At 41.8% G+C, this 23,038-nt stretch overlaps 1 protein-coding gene and 1 non-coding gene across 6 annotated transcripts in view; both read left to right on the top strand.

Annotated features, from left to right (window-relative positions):
• Nucleotides 1-23,038, top strand: part of ATP7A (ATPase copper transporting alpha) — a 554,573-nt gene that overhangs the window by 498,049 nt on the left and 33,486 nt on the right. For all 5 annotated transcript variants that reach the window (XM_066250422.1, XM_066250419.1, XM_066250418.1 and 2 more), the window contains 5 exons: nt 1,899-2,388; nt 6,556-7,284; nt 15,249-15,455; nt 19,452-19,618; nt 20,669-20,830. In XM_066250422.1, coding sequence (XP_066106519.1) covers nt 1,899-2,388; nt 6,556-7,284; nt 15,249-15,455; nt 19,452-19,618; nt 20,669-20,830 — 1,755 coding nt within the window. The remainder of the gene's footprint in view (nt 1-1,898; nt 2,389-6,555; nt 7,285-15,248; nt 15,456-19,451; nt 19,619-20,668; nt 20,831-23,038) is intronic.
• On the top strand, nt 17,036-17,142 carry LOC136317944 (U6 spliceosomal RNA). Its single transcript, XR_010727933.1, has one exon. It is a non-coding gene; the product is annotated as a U6 spliceosomal RNA (small nuclear RNA).

Raw genomic sequence — 23,038 nt, 5'->3', positions numbered from 1 at the left:
AAATTATTTACTGAAGGAGGAGAGGGGGGGAGGGAGGGAGAGGGAGGGAGAGGGAGGGAGGGAAAGAGAGAGGTGGGAGAGAGAGAGAAACAGGAACATAGATTTGTTCCTGTATGTGCCCTGATCGAGGATTGAACTGGCAAACTCTGCACTTCAGGATGAAGCTCTAATCAACCGGGTTATCCAGCCGGGGTAACAAGATTTTACCAAATACCTAACCACTGATTACCAAGCTAAATGAGAAATAAAAATATGATATATATTAAAACAAGTGAAATATTTAACTATATAACGATTGTAGATGATTAAAGTAAGATATCCTACTCTGAATTACTTTTTAATTATATTTTGTGTTATTTTTATTTTATGAAACAAAACTTTTCACCAGGAATCACTAATAAGAATAGCCCTGACTGGATACCTCAGTTGGTTAGAGCGTTGTCCCAAAGCACAGAGGATGCCAATTTGATCCCTGGTCAGGGCACATACGGGAACAGAACAATATTCCTGCCTCTCTCTTCTCACTCTCTCACTCTCTCTCTCTCTCCCCCCCACCTTTCTCTCTCTCACTAAAGTCAATAAATAAAAATTGAAAAAAAAAGTAGTACCCATCCTTTAACTGCTTTTTGAACATTAATACTCTACTGCTACTTAAAATCAACGGGTCTAAAACTAAATTCATCATCTCTTTTCTCTCCACTGCAACCTTTTAACTCCCCGTGGTTTCCCTCCTCCCTCTAATATTGGTTAAAGGCATCACTGTCTGTCCACTGGCCCAGGCTGGAAACCTTGAACTCATCCTAGTTACCTTCCTTCTCCTCTCTGATTTCCCGACTATGTCTTGCATGGCTCTTGGCACTGTGCCTTTCTCTGCCCCCAGTGTTCGTGCCTCAGCCCAGACCTTCTATGGGGCCACCGTTACAACCAATAGCCTCCTAGCTGATCTGCCATTCTCTGTGTCGCTCTACTTCTCCAGCATCATCTTCTGCAGTGCCTCCAAAATGATTCTTTTCTATAATGCAGATGTGATCATGTCCTGCCCCTGCCTTAGCTTTTGCATGGCTCTCTTATTACCTATAGGATAAATTAAAAACCATCATTGGTGTACAAGAGGCCTTATAATAGAGCAGTTGAAGAATTTTCCAGTCTGTCATCTTTATTTCTTCCGTGCACCCATTTGTCTGGAATTCCCTGCCTCATGTATCCTTGCTGATTTTGGATTGTCTTATAACAGCCAAGTATTCTCTCCACTAAGAAGCCTTTTCTTACCCATATTCCCGGGAATGAATGGGTGTCTATTTTCCGTATCCTCTCTTCTAGTATTGTTCCTTGTGTCTCTGTCATGATCAGCTTTGTATTGTGAGAAGCCCAGTTCCTAGCACAAATAATAAGTGCTTGATAAATATTTGTTGTTCAGTGTTTACTTTTATATAACTTGCTGGTGGAAAGGACTGCCTTCCTGTATTTTCCATTTCTCAGATGGTAGAACTAATTAGTATGGTTGGCTAATAAGTGGAAAATTGACATCAGAACTCAAATATTCTAACTTCCAACCCAATGTGTGTGTATGTGAGAGAAAGAGGGGGGTACATCATAATTTTTTGTAAGATGTCAGCCAAAGAGATGCATGTAGTCAATGGTAGTAGTTTAGGGTATGTTTGTCTATGACTATATTTCCAATCTGCTCAGTACCTGAATCACGTACATCTACATATAACCTTACCATTCCTGCTGGACATTTTGTGTTCGTTCCCAAGATAATGGTAGTGATGAGAAATAATGGAGAAATTCCATTAGATTGAACTATTTGTTTCATTCTTAAATGTGGTGCAGTGATTGTTTTTAGGCTCCATGTCATGCAATTTAATTAAACTGACTTCTGACATTTTCTTCCAAAGGTTTCACTGGAAGAAAAAAATGCAACTATTATTTATGACGCTAAACGACAGACTCCAAAGACCTTACAGGAAGCTATTGATGACATGGGCTTTGATGCTATCCTCCACAATCCTAACCCTCTCCCTGTTTTAACTGACACTGTGTTTCTGAGTGTTCCTGCTCCACAGACTCCGCCATGGGACCATATCCAAAGTACTTTGCTCAAGACCAAGGGTGTCACAGACATTAAAATTTCCCATCAGCAAAGAACTGCAGTGGTGACAATAATCCCTTCTTTAGTTAATGCCAATCAGATAATAGAACTGGTTCCAGATCTCAGTTTAGATACTGGGACTCTGGACAAAAAGTCAGGAACGTGTGAAGACTATAATATGGCTCCGACAGGTGAAATCATGTTGAAGATGAAAGTGGAAGGGATGACCTGCCATTCTTGCACGAGCACCATTGAAGGAAAAATAGGAAAACTGCAAGGTGTTCAGCGGATTAAAGGTAATATATCTGGTCTTCTTTTTTTTTATTTTTGTAGTTTTCTGAAGTGAGAAGCGGAGAGGCAGAGAGACAGACTCTCACATGTGCCCAACTGGGATCCACCCGGTATGCCCACCATGGGGCAATGCTCTGCCCATCTAAGCCATTGCTCTGCTGCAACTGGAGCCATTCTAGTACCTGAGGCAGAGGCCATGGAACCATCCTCAGTGCCTGAGCCAACTTTGCTTCAGTGGAGCCTTGGCTGTGGTAGGGGAAAAGAGAGAGAGAGAGAGAAAGGAGAGGGGGAAGGGAAGAGAAGCAGATGGGCACTTCTCTTGTGTGCCCTGGACAGGAATTGAACCTGAGACTTCCATACACTGGGTGGACGCTCTGCCGCTGAGACAGCAGGCCAGGGCGTATCTGATCTTATTTATTTGTTTTGTAAGGCTCAGTTTTCTGTTTTGGCCTTTGAACATTTTGCTTTCTTATTAAGCATGGGATTTGAATCCATGGGACTGGAATGCTGTGAGGCCAGTAGCCAGGGCCACCATCACAGCTGCCTAGCCCATGCAGGTTTGCATTGGATTCGGACAGATGGTAATGCAACAACGGAGCCAAAAACTGGTGGGCCATTAGCTTTAATCCTAGCTTGCTCCCGGCGGGCAAGTAAAAACACACACTGGGCTCCAAAACCCACTTATTCAGTGCTCACAAAGCTACTGACTTATCCGAGTTTCCTAGAATCAAAGGTTTCTAGCTCACCAGCCTTACTCACCTCTGTTCCCCATCTCCTTCTCTCTACACAAACTCTGCACTAACTGGCTTCTCTTTCAGCACTCCACCATCTTGGCTGCCTCTCCTTTCCTCCACGTGGCCTTACTCTACTCCAGGGGTCTCAAACTCGCGGCCCGCCGAACAATTTTGTGCGGCCTGCAGACTAATCCACGAAGTTCAAAATATTTTGGATAAAATTAAGTAAGCCTAGGGGCCTACTTGTATTTTTCATTTCTCTAGCATCCTAGCTAGATATTAGCTTAGTTAACAGCAGTTGTGATGCGAACTACAGTTTCTGGTCGTTTTGTGACACTGAGTAAATAAACTGCATGTACGATTGTGCTTGTTGTACTGATTTTTTTTTTTGTTTTCAACTGCAGTGAGAAAAGTGTTGCGTAACAGTTGCCTTTTGTAGACCTAGTGCGGCCCGCCGAACTGCTGTGATCTTGCTCTGCGGCCCACACGCTGAGTTGAGTTTGAGACCCCTGCTCTACTCTCTGATCTCTGCTGCTAATCTCAGGAACTGAGAGAGCAAGCTCCCGGTCTGCCCCCATTTTATAGTGTAGAAATCAAAACCTTTAATCCAATATACAAATAAGGAAGTCTCTGATACAAAGTCACTTATCTGAGGCATAATGGGATTGTACCACCCCACATCAAAAAGGGTAGGAAAGGCTTAGTCCTAAAACCAAGCCCCAGGCTACAAGGATCCTGCCTGCCCACAGCCTGCCCCCAACACACATTAATATCACCTGGGCAACAAGCTTCCATGTGGGCAGCACCATCTTTAACAAAGTGAGCATAATATATTTTATCTGCCCAACAAATGCTTATTGATATTTGACGTATGAGGTGTCACAAACCAGGTCCAGTCCTGAGTGAAAACAGTGGGGGATGAAGAGATAAACACAGAGAGAAAAAGGATGGGATGGGTTCTTCTGGTGACTTGATAACCTACCAAAAAGCCCAGGCACCCACCAACAACTTTATTTGATAATGCACAGAACAAAGCTGTTTACAGCTTGGGTATTACAGAGAACTTTAGCAAGGAAGTGTCCTATACAAAGTTATGCATAACATCTTAACTAGCAGTTCCTCAAACAAAGGGTAAGAGGAAGGGAATATAGATTGCCTTTAGCAACTCAATTAAGCAAGGACTGTGGGGGAGGGCTGTGAGGACTTTGTCAGCTTCCAGCCTGCCTCCCACACTGAGGTACAGTCTGTTCCCAGGGTTACTGTCTGTAAAGCTACTGATTAAAAGTTACACAGACAGTTGATGTGGTGATTCATTGAGTTCAGGGTTCTTTTTTTAATTTTTATTTATGTATTTTAGTGAGTGAGAGAGAGAGAGAGATAAGGTGGGGAAGAACAGGAAGCATCAACTCCCATATGTGCCTTGACCAGGCAAGCCCAGAGTTTTGAACTGGCGACCTCAGTGTTCCAGGTTGATGCTTTATCCACTGCGCCACCACAGGTCAGGCTGAGTTCAGGACTTTTTTTTTTTTTTTTAGAGTGAGAGGAACAGACAGGGACAGACAGGAAGGGGGAGAGATGAGAAGCATCAATTCATGGTTGTGGCACTTTAGTTGTTCACTGATTGCTTTCTCATGTGTGCCTTGACCCGACCTGGGGGCTCCAGCCGAGCCAGTGACCCCTTGCTCAAGGCAGCAACTTTGGGCTCAAGCTGGTGAGCCTGCGCTCAAGCTGGTGAGCCTGCGCTCAAGTTAGTGACCTCAGGGTTTTGAACCTGGGTCCTCAGCATCCCATGTCCATGCGCTGTGCACTGTACTACCACCTGGTCAGGCTGGGGGCTTCTTTATGTTTAATATATGTTAAGCCAGTAGTCAGGGCCACTACCACAGCAGCCTGACCCATGCAGGTTCGCATTGGATTCAGACAGTTGGCAAAGAAACAACAGAGCTAAAAGCTGGTGGGCCATCATCTTTAATCCTAGCTTGCACCCGGCGGGCAAGTAAAAATACACACTGGGCTCCAAAACCCACTCATTCAGTGCCCACAAAGCTACTGACTTATCCGAGTTTCCTCGAATCAAAAGTTTCTAGCTCACCAGCCTTATTCACCTCTGTTCCCCATCTCCTTCCTTCTCCCTGCACAAACTCTGCACAAACTGGCCTTTCACTCAACACTGTGCCATCTTGGCTGTTTCTTCTGGTATCCTCCACGTGGCCTCTCTCTCCTCTCCTCTCTGCTCTCTGCTCTCTGCTCTCTCATGCTAATAATCCCAGGAACCGAGAGTGCAATCTCCCATTCTGCCCCTATTTGATAGTGTAGAAATCCAAACCTTTAATCCAATATACAAAATAGGGAAGTCTCTAATACAAAGTCACTTATCTGGGGCATGATGGGATTGTACCACCCACATCAAAAAGGGTGGGAAAGGCTCAGTCCTAAAACCAAGCCCCAGGCCACAAGGATCCTGCCTGCCCACAGCCCGCCCCCAACACACATCAATATCACCTGCGCGACAGCTTTTACGTGGGCAGCGCCATCCTCAACAAAGTGAGCATAATATATATATTCTATCTGCCCAACAATATATTTCTATTCAAAGTGTTGTAAGATACCAAAAAGTTGAAAATTGATATTGATATTCTGATAGGAAAAGTCAGGCTTTACTATCAGGCTTTCCTGTCCCATCCCTCCTTTAGGGAGGGGAGGGAGAAGAATATAGAAGTTTCTGGCTTGCAAGAACAATGGGTCATTCAGTTTTAAATCTAAAATAAAGGTTAACCAAGAAACTTCTCTTTCAATAGGAGGCAGAATTTACATACCACCTTGCATTGATTGTAGTTCCTCCCCTTTCTGGAATCTTGAGGGTAAAATACCTCTAGGCTAGTGAGGGAAGATGAACCCTGAAAGATTTGTAAATATCTTTGATTGTGTTACCTTAAAAGTCTTAATGTTTCTGTGTATCCCCTAAACAAATGTTGTCAGCCCATGCTATGATGTCATGCTCCCCCCCCCCCCGCCCGTTGTAATCAAGGGTATATAAGCAGCCCCTGAAATATTTTAGGGGCTCACACATAGTTTGGGACTGTTGCTCTGTGTCAGCCATATGTGGCCGGCATATTTAATAAATCTCTTCCTCTAATAAAGCTTTTCAAAACTTATTTGGACTACGTGCCTCTACAAATACCCGCAGGATTGTGAATTGGGTGCTTTACAACAAAAGCATGCAGAAACTTGGAGACCACAGATTCAGTTTTCATATCTTTACTTTTTTCCAGTCTATGTCAGTAACATTTTCTGAGAAGAACAGAATATTTTCAGGAAAGGATAATAACAACAATGAGAGAGAAACAATTTTGTGTGGTATTGATTTGGTCTGCAGAATGTTTTCTGAAGTAGCCCAGGAATAAACTGAATTTAATTATATTTCTTTTTATTAATTAGTCTCCCTGGACAACCAAGAAGCTACTATTGTTTATCAACCTCATCTTATCACAGTAGAGGAAATAAAAAAGCAAATTGAAGCTGTGGGCTTTCCAGCATTCGTCAAAAAACAGCCCAAGTACCTCAAATTAGGAGCTATTGATATAGAACGTCTGAAAAACACACAGGTCAAATCTTCAGAAGGATCACAGCAAAGGAGTCGTCCATCAGATGCCAGTGATGTCACAGTTACTTTCCTCATCAATGGCATGCACTGTAAATCATGCGTGTCAAATATTGAAAGTACTTTATCCACACTCCAGTATGTAAGTAGCATAGCAGTTTCTTTAGAGAACAGATCGGCTATCGTAAAGTACAATCCAAGCTTAGTCACTCCTGAAATGCTGAGACAAGCAATAGAGGCCGTATCCCCAGGACAGTATAGAGTCAGTATTACAAGTGGAATTGAGAGTACCTCAACCTCTCCCACCAGCTCTTCTCTTCACAAGACGCCTTTGAACATGGTTAGCCAGCCTCTAACCCAAGAAACCGTGATAAACATCGATGGCATGACCTGTAATTCTTGTGTGCAGTCTATTGAGGGACTCATATCAAAAAAGGCAGGTGTAAAATCCATACTAGTATCCCTTGCAAATGGCAATGGAACTGTTGAGTATGACCCTCTACTAACATCTCCAGAAATTTTGAGAAAAGCAGTAGAAGACATGGGATTTGATGCTACCTTGTCAGGTAATTATCACTTTTTCTCTTTTTAATAATTTTTAAAGATTAATTTTTTTTCCTTTATTTATGAGAGGGTGGGGCAGCAGAGATGGACTCCCACATGTGCCCGGACTGGGATCCACATGACATTCCCACCGTGGGGCAATGCTCTGCCCATCTGAGGCATTGATCAATTACAACCACAGCCATTCTAGCACTTGAGGTGGAGGCCATGGAGCCGTCCTCAGCACCCAGGCCAACTTAGCTCCAATGAAGCCTTGGCTGTGGGAGGGGAAAAGAGAGATAGAGAGGAAGGAGAGGGTATTCCCCGTATTCCCCTCAACATTTTCCTTTCCCCCCCTCTGTATACCCCTCCCCCCTCCCCTTCAGGCTTATCCCATCCTATCATCCCCTTTCCCTCTGTTCTCTTTTCCTCTGGTCCCTTTAATCTCTCCTTTATCTCAATTCCGTTCCTCAGTTCACATTGTTCATTGGATTCCTCAAATGAGTGAGGTCATATGATGTTTTTCTTTTTTCTGCCTGGCTTATTTCATTTAACGTAATAGTTTCCAGGTCCATCCATGTTGTCACAAAAGGTAAGATTTCCTTCTTTTTCATGGCCCCATAGTGTTCAATTGTATATATGTACCAAATCTTTTTAATCCACTCGTCCACTGACGGACACTTGGGATGTTTCCAGATCTTCGCTATTGTGAACAATGCTACCATAAACATGGGGGTGCATTGCTCCTTTTGAAACACTGCATACTTTTCTTGGAGTATATTCCTAAACGTGGGATAGCTGGGTCAAAAGGCAGTTTGATTTTTAATTTTTTGAGGAATCTCCATACTGTTTTCCACAGTGGCTGCACCAGTCTGCATTCCCACCAGCAGTGCAGGAGGGTTCCCTTTTCTCCACATCCTCGCCAGCACTTATTCTGTGTTGTTTTGTTGATGAGCGCCATTCTGACTGGTGTGAAGTGATATTACATTGTGGTTTTAATTTGCATTTCTCTAATGATTAGTGATGTTGAGCATTTTTTCATATGCCTATTGGCCATCTGTATGTCCTCTTTGGAGAAGTGTCTATTCATCTCTTTTGCCCATTTTTTGATTGGATTGTTTGTCTTCCTGGTGTTGAGTTTTATAAGTTCTTTGTAAATTTTGGTTATTCACCCTTATCAGATGTATTGTCAAACATATTCTCCCATTGTGTAGTTTGTCTTTTTATTCTGTTCTTATTGTCTTTAGCTGTACAAAAGCTTTTTAGTTTGATATAGTCCCATTTGTTTATCCTGTCTTTTATTTCACTTGCCCGTGGAGATAAATTGGCAAATATATTGCTGCGAGAGATGTCAGAGAGCTTACTGCCTATGTTTTCTTCTAAGATGCTTATAGTTTTACGGCTTACACTTAAGTCTTTTATCCATTTTGAGTTTATTTTTGTGAGTGGTGTAAGTTGTTGGTCTAGTTTCATTTTTTTGCAGGTAGCTGTCCAGTTTTCACACCACCTTTTGTTGAAGAGGCTGTCTTTACTCAAATGTATGCTCTTACCTCCTTTGTCAAATATCAGTTGTCCATAAAAGTGTGGGTTTATTTCTGGGTTCTCAATTCTGTTCCATTGATCTATATGCCTATTCTTATGCCAGTACCAGGCTGTTTTGATTACAATGGCCTTGTAGTATAACTTGATATCTGGAAGTGTGATACCTCCCACTTTATTCTTCCTTTTGCCATTTTATTCTTTAAAGCTGTACTCCTCTTTTGCTATATTCTTTTCCTCCTTTTATCTGTTTAAAACAAGCCCCTTAACATTTCTTGCAGCATTCATTTGGTTGTAATGAATTCCTTGAGTTTTATTTTTTCTAGGAAGCTTTTTATTTCTCCTTCAATTTTATTGTTGTTGTTGTTTTTTTGTATTTTTCTGAAGTTGGAAACAGGGAGGCAGTCAGACAGACTCCCGCATGTGCCCAACCAGGATCCACCCGGCATGCCCACCAGGAGGCAATGCTCTGCCCATCTGGAGCGTTGCTCTGCTGCAACCAGAGCCATTCCAGTGCCTGAGGCAGAGGCCATAGAGCCATCTTCAGCTTCCGGGCCAACTTTTTGCTCCAATGGAGCCTTGGCTACAGGAGAGGAAAAGAGAGATAGAGAGGAAGGAGAGGGGGAGGGGTGGAGAAGCAGATGGGTGCTTCTCCTGTGTGCCCTGGCCGGGAATCGAACCAGGGACTCCTGCATGCCAGGTCGATGCTCTACCACTGAGCCAACTGGCCAGGGCTCTCCTTCAATTTTAAACGATAGCCTTGCTGGATAAAGTAGTCTTGGTTGTAAGCTCTTGTTCTGCATTACTTTAAATATTTCTTGCCATTCCCTTCTTGCCTCAGTGTTTCTATTGAGAAGTCGCATGTCATCCTTATGGGGGCTTCTTTGTAGGTTATAGCCTTTTTTCTATAGCAGCTTTCAATATTTTCTCTTTTTCACTTAGCTTTGGTATTTTAATTATGATGTGTCTTGGTGTAGATTTCTTTGGATTTCTCTTTAATGGAATTCTCTGTGCTTCTTGGACTTGTGTGACTTTTTCCTCCATCAGTTTATGGAAGTTTTCAGCTATGATTTGATTGAACAAAGTCTCTATCCCTTCTTCTTTCTCTTCTTAGGAACCCCTATGATGCGAATGTTATTTCTCTTCAGATTGTCACAGAGCTCTTTTTGAGTTTTCTCAGGCTTTTTGAGTCTGTTTTCTTTTTTGCTGCTCTGCTTCTGTTCCTTCATTATTTTTGTCTTCTATCTCACTGATTTGATTATCAGCTTCATCCATCCTGCTTTTAATTCCTTCCATTGTGGTCTTCATTTCTGATATTGTATTTGTCATTTCTGACTGATTTTTATTATTTCAATGTCCTTTTTTATACTTACTATCTCTCTCTTTATTTAGTTCTTCATGACTATTGTTGTTCTAAGATTTTTCAGCATCCTAACAATCATTATTTTAAACTCTGCATCCAGTAATATCTGACTCATTGTTATATCTGACACATTCAAGCCCTTTTCTAGGGATTTCTCTTGATTCAATTGTGTTGCATTTTTCTGCCTTTTCATTTTGTCTGTTTATAAGGAGGGTGTGGCCACTGGAGTCCAATGGGAGTGGCCTCTGCCTCAGGCATTAAGGTATGGGTGTTGCGGCGCCAGCTGGCTACAGGTTGTCGCTGTGGTTTCTGCCTCCCCTCCATGGGAGGGGCTGTGTTCATGTGCCTGGGCAGCCTCGGCCTTCGCCCTGCCGTCGCGGGTGGGGCTGTGTGCCATGCCCTGGGCCACAAGCCTTGGCACCATGGGCAGGGGTGAGCACACCTTTGCTCAGCCACTGGTCTCCTCCTGTTCCTAGGCTTTTGCCCCACGGGCGGAGCTGTGCTGTGAGTGGGGTGGGGCTGTGTGCCCACGGTCCGCCGCGGGTCTCTGCAGTTCCCAGGCTTTCACCTTTCCCCTGTGGGAGGGATTGCAGGTGGGCCCACAACCGGTTGGATTGCTTTTGTGCACCCTTTCTGTCCCTGCTTGGCTAGACTGAGCTCACGCTGGGCCTCAGTCATTGCTAGCCCGGTTCCACCCCCGCTGATGGGACAGTGCCTCCGCGTCCCACTTCCACCTGCCCTCCAGCGATCCCTCAGTAGTGTGGGTGGGGGCGCTTCAGCTAAGACCCTAGCACTCATTACTGTATTCCTTAAGGCTTCCTCCTTCTAAGTGACTCTGCTCTGAGTGCCACGGGAGAGCTTGTTTGGCTGGTGTCCTGCTTCCCTTTGCGGTATTGCTGGTTCAAGGGGAAATATTTACTTCAGATTTGGGGAGTGACTTAGCCCAGTGGTTAGGGTGACTGTCCCTCAAAGTGTTTCTTCCTGTGCCTCCTAGATTACACTCTCTTTCTGCTACTCCGGTCCTCTCCTGTCTCCCGTTTCCCAGAGCCTCAGGTGAGTGGATGTGAAAGAGATTTTCTGAGCGGTCCCTTTAAGAAGAATCCTGGGTCTGAGAAATCTGTCTCTTTCTTACAAACAGTATCCTGACTGTTTTGTAGCTAAATACTGTCCATACGCCTCTTCTAGGTTCTGGGGCTGTAGGCTGGGGCTTTGTTCCTGGGACTCAGGACCCTCCCCTCTCTGCCAAACTCACTTCCCGCCACACGGGTCTCTCCCGGCTGCCGTTTGCTCCCGGGAGCTAGGCAGCCCTCTCCGCATTTCTGCTTTTCCTACCAGTCTTAGTGTGGCTTCTTCAGTGTTCCTTGGTTAAAGAGTCCTCTTAGTTTAGTCCAAAGTTGGTTTTTCCAGATGATGGTTCTGAAAATTAAGTTGTAATCCACTTTGGTTGTGGGAGGTAGAAGTTGGTACGTCCGCCTACTCCATCGCCATCTTTCCGCCCACCCCTCACCTTCTTTCAGCCAGGCCCTCAACTGCCCTCTGGTCAAACAGCTTTCTGTCTTTGTTCCATGTGTTCAAGTCTTTATTTGTATTTTGTTCATTACATTCCGCATATAAGTGAGATCATAAATTATTTGTCTTTCTCTGACTGGCTTATTTCTGTTAACATAATGATCCAGGTCCACCCATGCTGTTGCACAAGGTAAGATTTCCTTTTTTACAGCCACATAGCATTTCATTGTGTATATGTACCACAACTTTTTTTTTTTTTTTTTTAGAGATACAGAGAGAGGGATAGATAGGGACAGACAGACAGGAATGGAGAGAGATGAGAAGCATCAATCATCATTTTTCATTGTGACACCTTAGTTGTTCATTGATTGCTTTCTCATATGTGCCTTGACCGTGGGCCTTCAGCAGACTGAGTAACCCTTTGCTCGAGCCAGCGACCTTGGGTCCAAGCTAGTGAGCTTTGCCCAAACCAGATGATCCCGTGCTTAAGCTGGCGACCTCGGGGTCTCCAACCTGGATCCTCCGCATCCCAGCGCGACGCTCTATCCACTGTGCCACCGCCTGGTCAGGCTGTACCAGAGCTTTTTTATCCACTGATGTACTGGTGGACACTGGGCTGTTTCCAGATCTTTGCTGCTATAAACAATGCTGCAGTAAACATGAGGGTGCATGTCTTCTTTTGAATCAGTGATTTGGTATTCTTAGGATATATTTCCAGAAGTGGTATAGCTGGGTCAAAGGCAGATCCATTTTTAAATTTTTTTAACTAAAAGAGAGAGAAAGAGAGACAGATAGGAAGGGAGAGAGATCAGAGGCATCAAATTGTAGTTGTATTACTTTAGTTTGTTCATTGATTGCCTTCTCATATGTGCCTCCAACCAAGCCAGTGACCTTGGGCTCAAGCTAGTGACCTTGGGCTTCAAACCAGCAACCTTTGGAATCAAGGCAGCAGCCTTTGGGCTCAAGCCAGCAACCTTGGGATCATGTCTTATGATCCCACGCTTAAGCTGGTGACCTTAGGGTTTTGAGCCTGGGACCTCAGTGTCTCAGGTCAATGCACTACCCAGTGTGCCACCACCAGTAAGGCTAATCTTCCTTTTGAATTTATTTAATGATAAGTGGTGTTGCTACAGCTTTTAGAAAAGCTAATTTTAAGAAACTATACCCATTTAATTCATTGTGGTTTTTTTTCTTTTATTTTTTTAGATTTTATTTATTGATTTTAAAGAGAGAAAAAGATGGGGATGGGGGAGCGGGAAGCATCAGCTTGTAGTAGTTGCCTCTTGTATGTGCCTTGCCCAGGCAAGCTTAGAGCTTCAAACCAGCGAGTTAGCTCAGCATTCCAGGTTGATGCTTTATCCACTGCGCCACCACAGGTCAGGCCATTTGTGGCTTTTTCACACCCACACTGTATCTGGAAGGTGGAAGTTTTTGCTCTTCTTCTTGCTGTACTTACTGAGGTACAGTCACAATTTCATGGATCTTTGCTGAGAGGTCATGCCAGGCGTAACTGAAAGGGACTACCTCCATGACTTTTTTTTTAATTTAATGCTTTATTTACAGAGTGTGAAAATTGAAGGTTATCTCTTATACCTGAAATAACTAACTTATTCTGGAATAAGATGGACAGTAATTCACAGTATAAACTTTTTTTTTTGTCCAGGTTCAAAATTAAGTCTTGATAATTATGAGAGCATTAAGTAAGATCCTGGCTAGATTAAAATAATGGGGGGGGGGGTTTCCAAGCCAAAGTTATTTCTTTTGGGCAAAGCAGCCTCCGTTTTGAGTTCTTTAACATTACGAAACTATATATTTTGTATATTTTGCTCTCTGTGTTCTGGATGATGCCTTAATTATCTCAGTGAAGACCAGAGACTGACTAACCTCAGAATTGGAGAATCTGGTCCTTTGCTGTTCAGAGTGTCCTTTGCTGTCCCCAAGCTGGTGGAAAAGAAAAATCTCTCAGGCCCTACATAACAAGGACTGAATCAGAATGTGCATTTTAACAAGATTTCCATGGTGACTGTATGCACATTACAATTTTAGAGCCATTATTATCCTAACTTGAGGAGTCTGTATCATTATTCATTAGGAAAATGGTCAGTCTTTTGTTCAGGTTTCTTCACAGTTGCCCTTCAGCATCCTGAAAACCAGCTCTGTCTGTAGGGTGTCCTCTGTGGGCTCTCCTCACAGACCTGAACCAGTTGTTGTTTTTTACAGAGGGGAAGAAAGAACAAGTTAGATAGGTTAGTGGAAATTTTCACATCGCTTCTTTTTCTCCTTATTTCTGCAGTAGAATAGCAAATCTTTACTTTTTTGGCAGAAACATGGATAGGCTATAGAGAGAATAACTTCTCCCTTGGGCTCTATTGGGACAGGAGGTGATTAATACTGTACTCGATAAAATAAAACAAAACAGAAAAGCAGCTTTGCTAAGACTTCAGGGCAGCTCCTAGGATGAGAGGCACTTTCCACTGGTCCACGGACCATAAGCATTCTCCACAGATTCTCCAGATACTCCTTTGTGTGACATGAAGATTGCTGGTGACTTATTTCTTACCTCTTCTTCCCTTGTCCAAGAGACATTTTAATTTTAAAAATACCATGTGTTAGTGTTAAAAATTCAAACAATATAGGTCCTGGCCGGCTAGCACAGCAGTACAGCGTTGGCCCAGCGTGTGGAAGTCTTGGGTTCAATTCCTGGCCAGGGTACACAGGAGAAGCATCCATCTACTTCTTCACCTTCCCCCTCTCCTTCCTCTCTGTCTCTTCCCCTCCATCAGCCAAGGCTCCATTGGAGCAAACTTGGCCCAGGCACTGAGGATCACTCCATGGCCTCCGCCTCAGACTCTAGAATGACTCCTGTTGCAACGGAGCAACGCCCCAGATGGGCAGAGCATCGCCCCCTGGTGGGCATGCCAGGAGATCCAGTCAGGTGCATGTGGGAGTCTGTCTTTCTGCCTCCCTGCTTCTCACTTTGGAAAAATACAAAAAAAAAATTGAAACATTATAAAAATGTCTGCAGAGGAAATTTGTTTATTTGTTCGTCATTCTGTTCCTGCTCTAACCCCATTCCCTAGAACTAGGCACTGTTCATTGAGTGGCATTGTAGCCTCCCCGGCTTTCTCAGGAATGTTCGCATATATATATATGTACACTCAAAAAGTTTTAAATAACATCATACTGCAATGCTGTTTCATAAATTGCTTTTTGTTCCACTGACTATACTACAAATTGCTTTAATACCAGTATCCAAATCATTAACATGATAAAAATTCATTATAAAAATAAGAGCTGTCCATTACCAAACTACTTTCCACCTAGGATTTGGGCTGGAAATAGTGGCTGAAAGAACTTGCTATAACCCAAGTTTTGTTTACTCAGGTTAGATTTTGCATAGAACTGGGATGGAAAGCTTTGAAATTAGGTGTGTCTCCCTGGAACGTACACAGATAATACTGCTGAGGGCTCTAGGTCCACTCTGGTTTGAAAGGACTGGATTGGGAGCCCACAGATGGGTGGTGATAACTGACTCGGATGCACCTGGAGTGACCAGACTCTCTCCCTGTCCACCAGATACAAGTGAGCCGTTGGTAGTAATTGCTGACCCCTCATCAGAAATGTCACGTTTGGCCTCAACTAATGAATTTTATACTAAAATGGTGACACCGATTCACAACAAGGAGGAGGCAAAGACTTCATCTAAGTGTTACATACAGGTCACAGGTATGACTTGTGCTTCCTGTGTAGCAAACATTGAACGGAATTTAAGACGAGAAGAAGGTGAGACACTCTTGAAGCCTGTTGTTTTATGTTCTAGTTTGACGACTCTGTCCTTTTTCTGTCTTTGTATGTATTTTATTACCATGTTTATAATTTTAATTTTAATTGTTTTTAATGAGAGAGACACATAGAAAGACACAGACAGGCAGGAAGGAGAGAGATGAGAAGCATCAACTCATAGTTGCAGCACTTCAGTTGTTCATTGATTGCTTCTCATATGTGCCTTGACCGGGGGCTACAGCAGAGCAGGTGACCCCTTTGCTCAAGCCAGTGACCTTGGGCTCAAGCCAGTGACCTTGAGCTCAAGCCAGTGACCTTGGGCTTCAGCCAGTGACCTTGGGCTCTAGCCAGTGACCATGGAATCATCTCTGTGACCCCACGCTCATGCCAGCCACCCTGTGCTCAAGCCGGCGACCTCAGGGTTTTGAACCTGGGTCCTCAGCATCCCAGGTCAATGCTCTATTCACTCTACCACTACTGGTCAGGCACCATGTTTATGATTCTTGCCAGGACCTCATAAGGTTGACTTTCTGACAGCCCACTGTTAGTGTTTTGTTCCCTTAAATATAGTTCCTATCTTGTTTGCTTCATGATCACATTTTAATATCAGTGAAATTTGTGGGAAAAAAAGAGAAAGAAATACATAAGTTACTATTCTTTATAGACCTTGGTTGTTATGTATTATAAGAAACATACAGCCTGACCAGGCGGTGGCGCAGTGGATAGAGCACTGGACTGGGATGTGGAGGACCCAGGTTCGAGACCCTGAGGTCACCAACTTGAGTGTGGGCTCATCTGGTTTGATCAAAGCTCACCAACTGGAGCCCAAGGTCTCTGGTTCCAGCCAGGGGTCACTTGGTCTGCTGTAGCCCCCTGTTCAAGGCACATATGAGAAATCAATCAATGAACAACTAAGGAACCTCAACAAAGAATTGATGTTTCTCATCTCTCTCCCTTCCTGTCTGTCTGTCCTTATCTGTCCATCTCTGTGACTCTCTCTGTCTCTGGCACACACACATACACACAAAAAGAAACATACAGATTTCCTGATAAAATGATGTCTAAAACTAACAACTAGAACCCATAAGTTTCAGTATTACTATACCCAGACTAATCATGAGACTAAAACCAAGTTCCTTTAGAATTACAGGTGGGACATAGCCGGTTAAATGACCATCCATCATTACCTAAAAGATAATCATAAGTAAGGGTAGAAAATAACAATAATTGTAATAATAAGACAAATTATATAAATTAATAAATTAATAATACAAGAATGAATTGTGTTTTGCCTACTCACAACTGTAAACCTCCTTTTTCCAACCCCTGTGTATAGTTTTCCAGTAGTTTGATCACTAGACTTTGTTTGCAGTAAAAATGTTCAGAAGTTATTTAATATTGCGTGCAAATTTTAATTTTAGGTTACAAAGTCTTAGAAATTTAACAATATTGTTTATTTAGTCACACTCAGATGTTTTAGCTTATAAATTTACATTTATATCACTACACTTCACAATTTGGCATAGTATATTTGTTAACCAAAGAGATACATGATTATGTTTAATGAGACTGAAGTCATAGTGCTCGCTTTGGCAGCACATATACTAAAATTGGAACGATACAGAGAAGATTAGCATGGCCCTTGCGCAAGGATGACACGCAAATTCGTGAAGCGCTCCATATTAAAAAAAAAAAAAAAGTCATAGGCTCAGTATGCAGGCAGCCCCAGCCCCAGATGGCTTTTTTTCATTGAATTTTTGGGGTGACACTGGTTAATATAATTATACAGGTTTCAGGTGCCCAGTTCTACAACACATCTCTCTACACTGACTGTATCGTGTAATTACCCCCACCCCAAATCAAGTTCTCATCTGTCACCAGGTGTCTGAAAGATACATGCTGTTAGTCACAAGGGCCAAATAAGTAAGATTAGTAGAAGCTTATCCCCACTATTGGGGAAATAATTCAGAGTAGACGTGGTAATAATGCAGGCCTGGGGCCAGTAGAATCCCCTTATGTACAAAGGCCAAAACATTATAATAAAATGTATATGAATTGCAGTTGTGTCTATTTCAATATTATCTTGTCTGCATTCTGTCATTTCTGCATTCTTTTTTTCAGCCTCCATTACACTTAATTAAAATGCAGTGAATTATACCTGAGACCTACGTGTTCCTATGAATCAATATCACCCATTAAATTCAATTTCTAAATTAAAAAAGGCAGTTAAGGCTAAAGCTTATACTGTGATTGAAAAAGAAAAGGAGGGAGGTCACAAGCAAATGAAAACAAAAAGAAGTTTCTGAGGTCCAAGTTTAATTTTATAATCAACTATGTTTGTACAATTCATAAATAGGCTATTTCATGAGACAAGCAATGGCTATACCCATTACAAATCACTTTTTAAATCTGTTAAGCTGATTCTCACAGCAATTCCATATTATCCCCGTCAGCACCTCTTAGCCCAATTCAGGACATCATTGGCCTGGCTGTGGTGACTACACTGAGTTGTTTTTTTTAAAACTAAGTAACACTGTTCTTCCCATAATTTAGGTTCATTCTATTTCTGAAAATGAATAGAAAGACTTGTACTTAATAGTTTGAAGTAAGTATTTTAAAAATTATTAAGTTAATACTTGGTTTCTTTCCATCAAAGCCCAGAGCTGACCTGTTGACTGTTGATCCTCACTCCCTGTCAGGTAGTCACCACAGGCCCCAGATCCCTCACCAGAGCTGCTATTTCTGCTCTGTGGAATTCATTTGCTTCCTGGTGATGCCGGCAGTAGCCAACCTGGATGAGGTGGCCTTTGTTAACAAGGTTCTCACCAGAGCATAGCACACCTTCCGTGAAATGAACTCCTTTGTTCTGTCAACAAGTTGTGCAGCACTGTTTCATTCTAGGAATAAGAGCGCTTTAGATCAGTGTGTGCCAGACAGTAAAACCTGAGAATTTTAAGAAGTACTATTATCTGATAATAATATAATGTGTATGTTGGTACATTCTTGGACTCTATGCTACTATTGCAGTGATTTAATAAGTTCATGAGTTCCTTATTCCAGGACTCTGTCTCATTAGTTTCTAAAACTGCTTTATGTTTACATGAGAAGGTCTCAACTGATTGAAATTCATGGGCCTTATTTGGATCCTAATTCAAACAAACAAACAAAAACTGTTAAATGAACTAATAAACATTTATAAGCCTGACCTGTGGTGGCGCAGTGGATGAAGCATCGACCTGGAATGCTGAGGTCGCCGGTTCAAAACCCTGGGATTACCTGGTCAAGGCACATGTGGGAGTTGATGCTTCCTGCTCCTCCCCTCTTCTCTCTCTCTCTCTCTCTCTCTCTCTCTCTCTCTCTCTCCTCCTTCTCTCCTCTCTAAAATGAATAAATAAAGTCTTAAAAAAAAAAAGAAGCCTCAACTCTTAAAAAAAAACAAACATTTATAAGACACTTGTGGAAATGTGAATATTGCCTGCCTGGATATTTGATGATATTGAAGAATTATTTTAGGTATGGTATGGTTATTTTAAAGGAGAACAGTCTTTATCTTTTAGAAATGCATATTTAAATATTTACATGTGAAATGGTATGATGTCTGGGATTTTCCTGAAAATAATCAGGGTGGGGGCAGGGATTACTTGGGTAGGAATATAAATATAATTATCAGCCTGGTCTTACTGATAATTGTTGGAGCTGGGCAATCGGCCCGTCAAGTTTATTATGTTGCACTCTTGTGTGTGTGTGCGTGTGTGTGTGTGTGTGTGTGTAAAATATACAACTGAAATTTTCTATAATAAAAGTTTTAAGAAAATAAGGTACCCTTTTCAAATGGTTTTATTTGGTTTGGGTTTAAGACTATATAAAAGTTAAGTAATAAATTTCTCCACATTCACTTTAATCCTTTCACAGGTAAATGAAAACTAAAAATAATATAATATTACTCTCTTTTATAAGGAGTGCTGTCTGAACTGCTTTTCTTATTACTGCTCCTAGGAATATATTCTGTACTTGTGGCTCTGATGGCCGGGAAAGCTGAAGTCAGATACAATCCTGCTGTTATACAACCCCTGATGATAGCCAAGTTTATTCGAGAGCTTGGGTTTGGGGCCTCAGTGATAGAAAATGCTGCTGCTGAAGGGGATGGTGTTCTGGAACTTGTAGTAAGTAAGATTTTTTAATGTAATTAATACAATTTCCAGGAAAATTTAGTGACAGTTCAGAAAAGAGTTTCAAAGATAATTAAAGTTGGGAAAATAAGACATACAAAGGAAAATGAAGGGAATTGGAAAATGGAAGGATAAGATATGACTGAATGGTGGACCTTCAAGCATGGAATGTAAAAGATAATCATATCTCTATTAAGAAACAGAAAAGAAGCCTGATCAGGCAGTGGTGCAGTGGATAAAGCCTCTGACTAGGACCCAGAGGACCCAGGTTCGAAACCCCAAGGTCACTGGCTTGAGCACAGGCACATCCGACTTGAGCGCAGGCTCACCAGCTTGAGCGCAGGCTCACTGGCTTGAGCGTGGGATCCTAGACATGATCCCATGGGGACTGGCTTGAGCCCAAGGTCGCCGGTGTAAGCAAAGGGTCATGCAAAAAAAAAAAAAAGTGTTTACTTAAAAAAATAGCATTGGCCTTGGCCGGTTGGCCCAGTGTGTGGAAGTCCCAGGTTTGATTCCTGGTCAGGGCACACAGGAGAAGCGCCTATCTGCTTCTCCACCCCTCCCTCTGTCCTTCCTCTCTATCTCTCGCTACCCCTCCACAGCCAAGGCTCCATTGGAGCAAAGTTGGCCCGGGCTCTGAGGACGGCTCCATGGCCTCTGCCTCAAGGTGCTAGAATGGCTCTGGTTGCAGCTGAGCAAGGCCCTGGATGGGCAGAGCATCACCTCCTAGTGGACATGCCGGGTGGATCCCAGTCAGGCGTATGTGGGAGTCTGTTAATGCTTCCTGCTCCCCCCATCTCTCTCTCTCTCTCTCATATATATATATATATATATATATATATATATATACATATATATGCATATATATGTATATATATATGTATATATAGTGTTTCAGTGGTCATATATAAAGCATATCAATAGTGCAGAAAGATCGTGTGTGTTAATCCCATAGTACAAGAGTTATTTTAGTTCAAAGTAATAATTCACATTTAATGAAAGAAAAGATGTATTTCTGAATAACAATGCATTTGTCTTGAACAGGTGAGAGGAATGACGTGTGCTTCCTGTGTACATAAAATAGAGTCTACCCTCACAAAGCAGAAAGGCATTTTCTACTGCTCTGTTGCCCTGGCTACTAACAAAGCACATATTAAATATGATCCAGAAATTATTGGTCCCAGAGATATTATCCATACAATTGAAGTAAGTGCCAGTTTCTGTGTTCTTGTCTTTTAATCAGCACTCCTTTGAACTGCTTCTGGTTTGTATCAGATAGAGACAATGAAAAAATCTGACACTTTGGTTACTCTAGACAACATCCTTCTGAAAATTTAATGTAAATGTGTTTGCCTTTTTCATTTCTCCAGAAGTGTTAGGTAAAGGCATACTGGAACTATAAATCAGGAACAGACTTAAAATAGAAACACAAGGAATTTAAAATATATTGAGAAAATGAAAGTGAAATACAATTTGTTATGAGTAAGGTTTATGTTAATCCCTAAGAAATTGAAGCATCCTGCTAGATGCTCTGTTGTTTGTTAGGTCGAAGCAGATGATATATTTTTAAGGTAAAGTAAGGAAATTTAAAAACCAAACTTTTTTCTTTGTGATAAATTCATCTTGTGTTCTTCAGTATATCTTAAGTCGTAGTACATGTGAAAGTACTTTAAAAGTTTCAATGTGGTATAGAAATGGTGTTCTAATGAAAGCATATTAGTAGTTCAGATAAGTCTGTGGTGGCGCAGTGGATAAAGCATTGACCTGTAATGCTGAGGTCATGGGTTCGAAAGCCTGGGCTTGCCTGGTCAAGGCACATATGGGAATTGATGCTTCCTGCTCCTCCTCCCATCTCTCTCTCTCTCTCTCTCTCTCTCTGTCCCCCCTTTCTCCTCTCTAAAATGAATAAAATCTTAAAATAGTTCAGAGAAGATCTAATTAGCATAGATAATAATACCTTTAACATTTTGTGAAGCTAGAATTGTTGACTATCTATTGTGTGTCGGTTATCAAGATTGCCAAGCTTCAACTCTTTTATTTTTTATTTTAGAGAGAGAAAGGAAGATGGGAGAGACAGAGAGAGAGAGAGAGAAAATGACTGGTCCTACTTATTTTTTCATTCATTGATTGACACTTTTATGTGCCCTGACCTGGGATCTAACGGCAACCTTGGTCTATCAGGACAAGGCCCAACCAACTGATCTACCCAGCCAGGGCTCAGCTCTTAAGTTAACTCGCACAAGTGGTGTGGTCATCTTAATTTTGGAGGTGAGGAACCTCAAGATAAGAAAAATTAAGTTACTTGTCCAAAGTCAAATAGCTAGTAAGTATCACAGCTGAGATTTGAGCCTTATCTTTCCCACTCCAAAACTCACACCTGCTCTCATCACAGTGCTACAATACCAACAAATGTGAGTTGCAGGGTTTTCCTTATCAGTTGAAAATACAGGTTGTTACTGTCTTCCATAAGTGGAGTTTTCTTTTGAGACTTTGTTTCAATTTAGGACAATTTTTGTTTGTGTTCTTTTTTTCTTAATTTCTTTTCCTGAGCTCATGACTAGTGTACAGAAACACAACAGATTTCTTTATTTTCATTTTGTGTCCTGCAGCTTGACTGAGTTCATTTATTACTTGTAATAGATTTTGGTAGAGTCTATAGGGCTTTTTATATATGGTGTCTTGTCTTCTGCAAGTAATGACAGTTTTAGTTCTTCCTTTTCCAATCGGGATACCTTTGATTTTTTTCTTCTTGTCTGGTTGCTGTGGCTAAAACTTCCAATACTGTATTGAATAAAACTGGTGAGCGGGGGCATCCTCTCTTGTTCCTGATCTTAGAGGAATAGCTATCGGCTTTTCACGATTGAGTATGATGTTAGCTGTGGGTTTGTCATATATGACCTTTATTAAGTTGAGGTATATTTCCTTTAGCCCCATGTTGTTGAGAGTTTCTTTATTATTATTATAAATGGATGTTGAAATTCGTCAAATGCGTTTTCTGCATCTATTGAAATGATGATATGATTTTTATGCTTGGTATTTTTGAGGTAGTGTTTCATACTGATTGATTTGTAGGTATTGGACCATCCTTGCGTTCCAGGAATAAATTCCACTTGATCATGGTGTATGATCCTTTTACTGTATTGTTGAATTCAGTTTTCAGATATTTTGTTGAGAAATTTTGCATCTGTGTTTATCAGGGATAAATAGCATGGATATTGGTGCATATATATAAGGTCTACCGGAAAGTTCTGTTCATTTCTATCACAAGTTTCAACACGTAGTAAGCACATGTTTATTTGGTGCATGTGTGCCTCTCTATTTTTATCACTTAATGTATACATACTGACGTAGCAAATTAACTAAAAACAAAGTTGATTCACGTTAGTCTTATGTGTGAAGCGATAGTGTACCCAT

The sequence above is a fragment of the Saccopteryx bilineata genome, chromosome X (genome assembly GCF_036850765.1).
Source record: "Saccopteryx bilineata isolate mSacBil1 chromosome X, mSacBil1_pri_phased_curated, whole genome shotgun sequence".
NCBI classification, from domain to species: Eukaryota; Metazoa; Chordata; class Mammalia; order Chiroptera; family Emballonuridae; genus Saccopteryx; species Saccopteryx bilineata.
The sequence above is the reverse complement of the archived record's forward strand: the minus strand, read 5'-3'. Positions and strand labels throughout refer to the sequence as shown.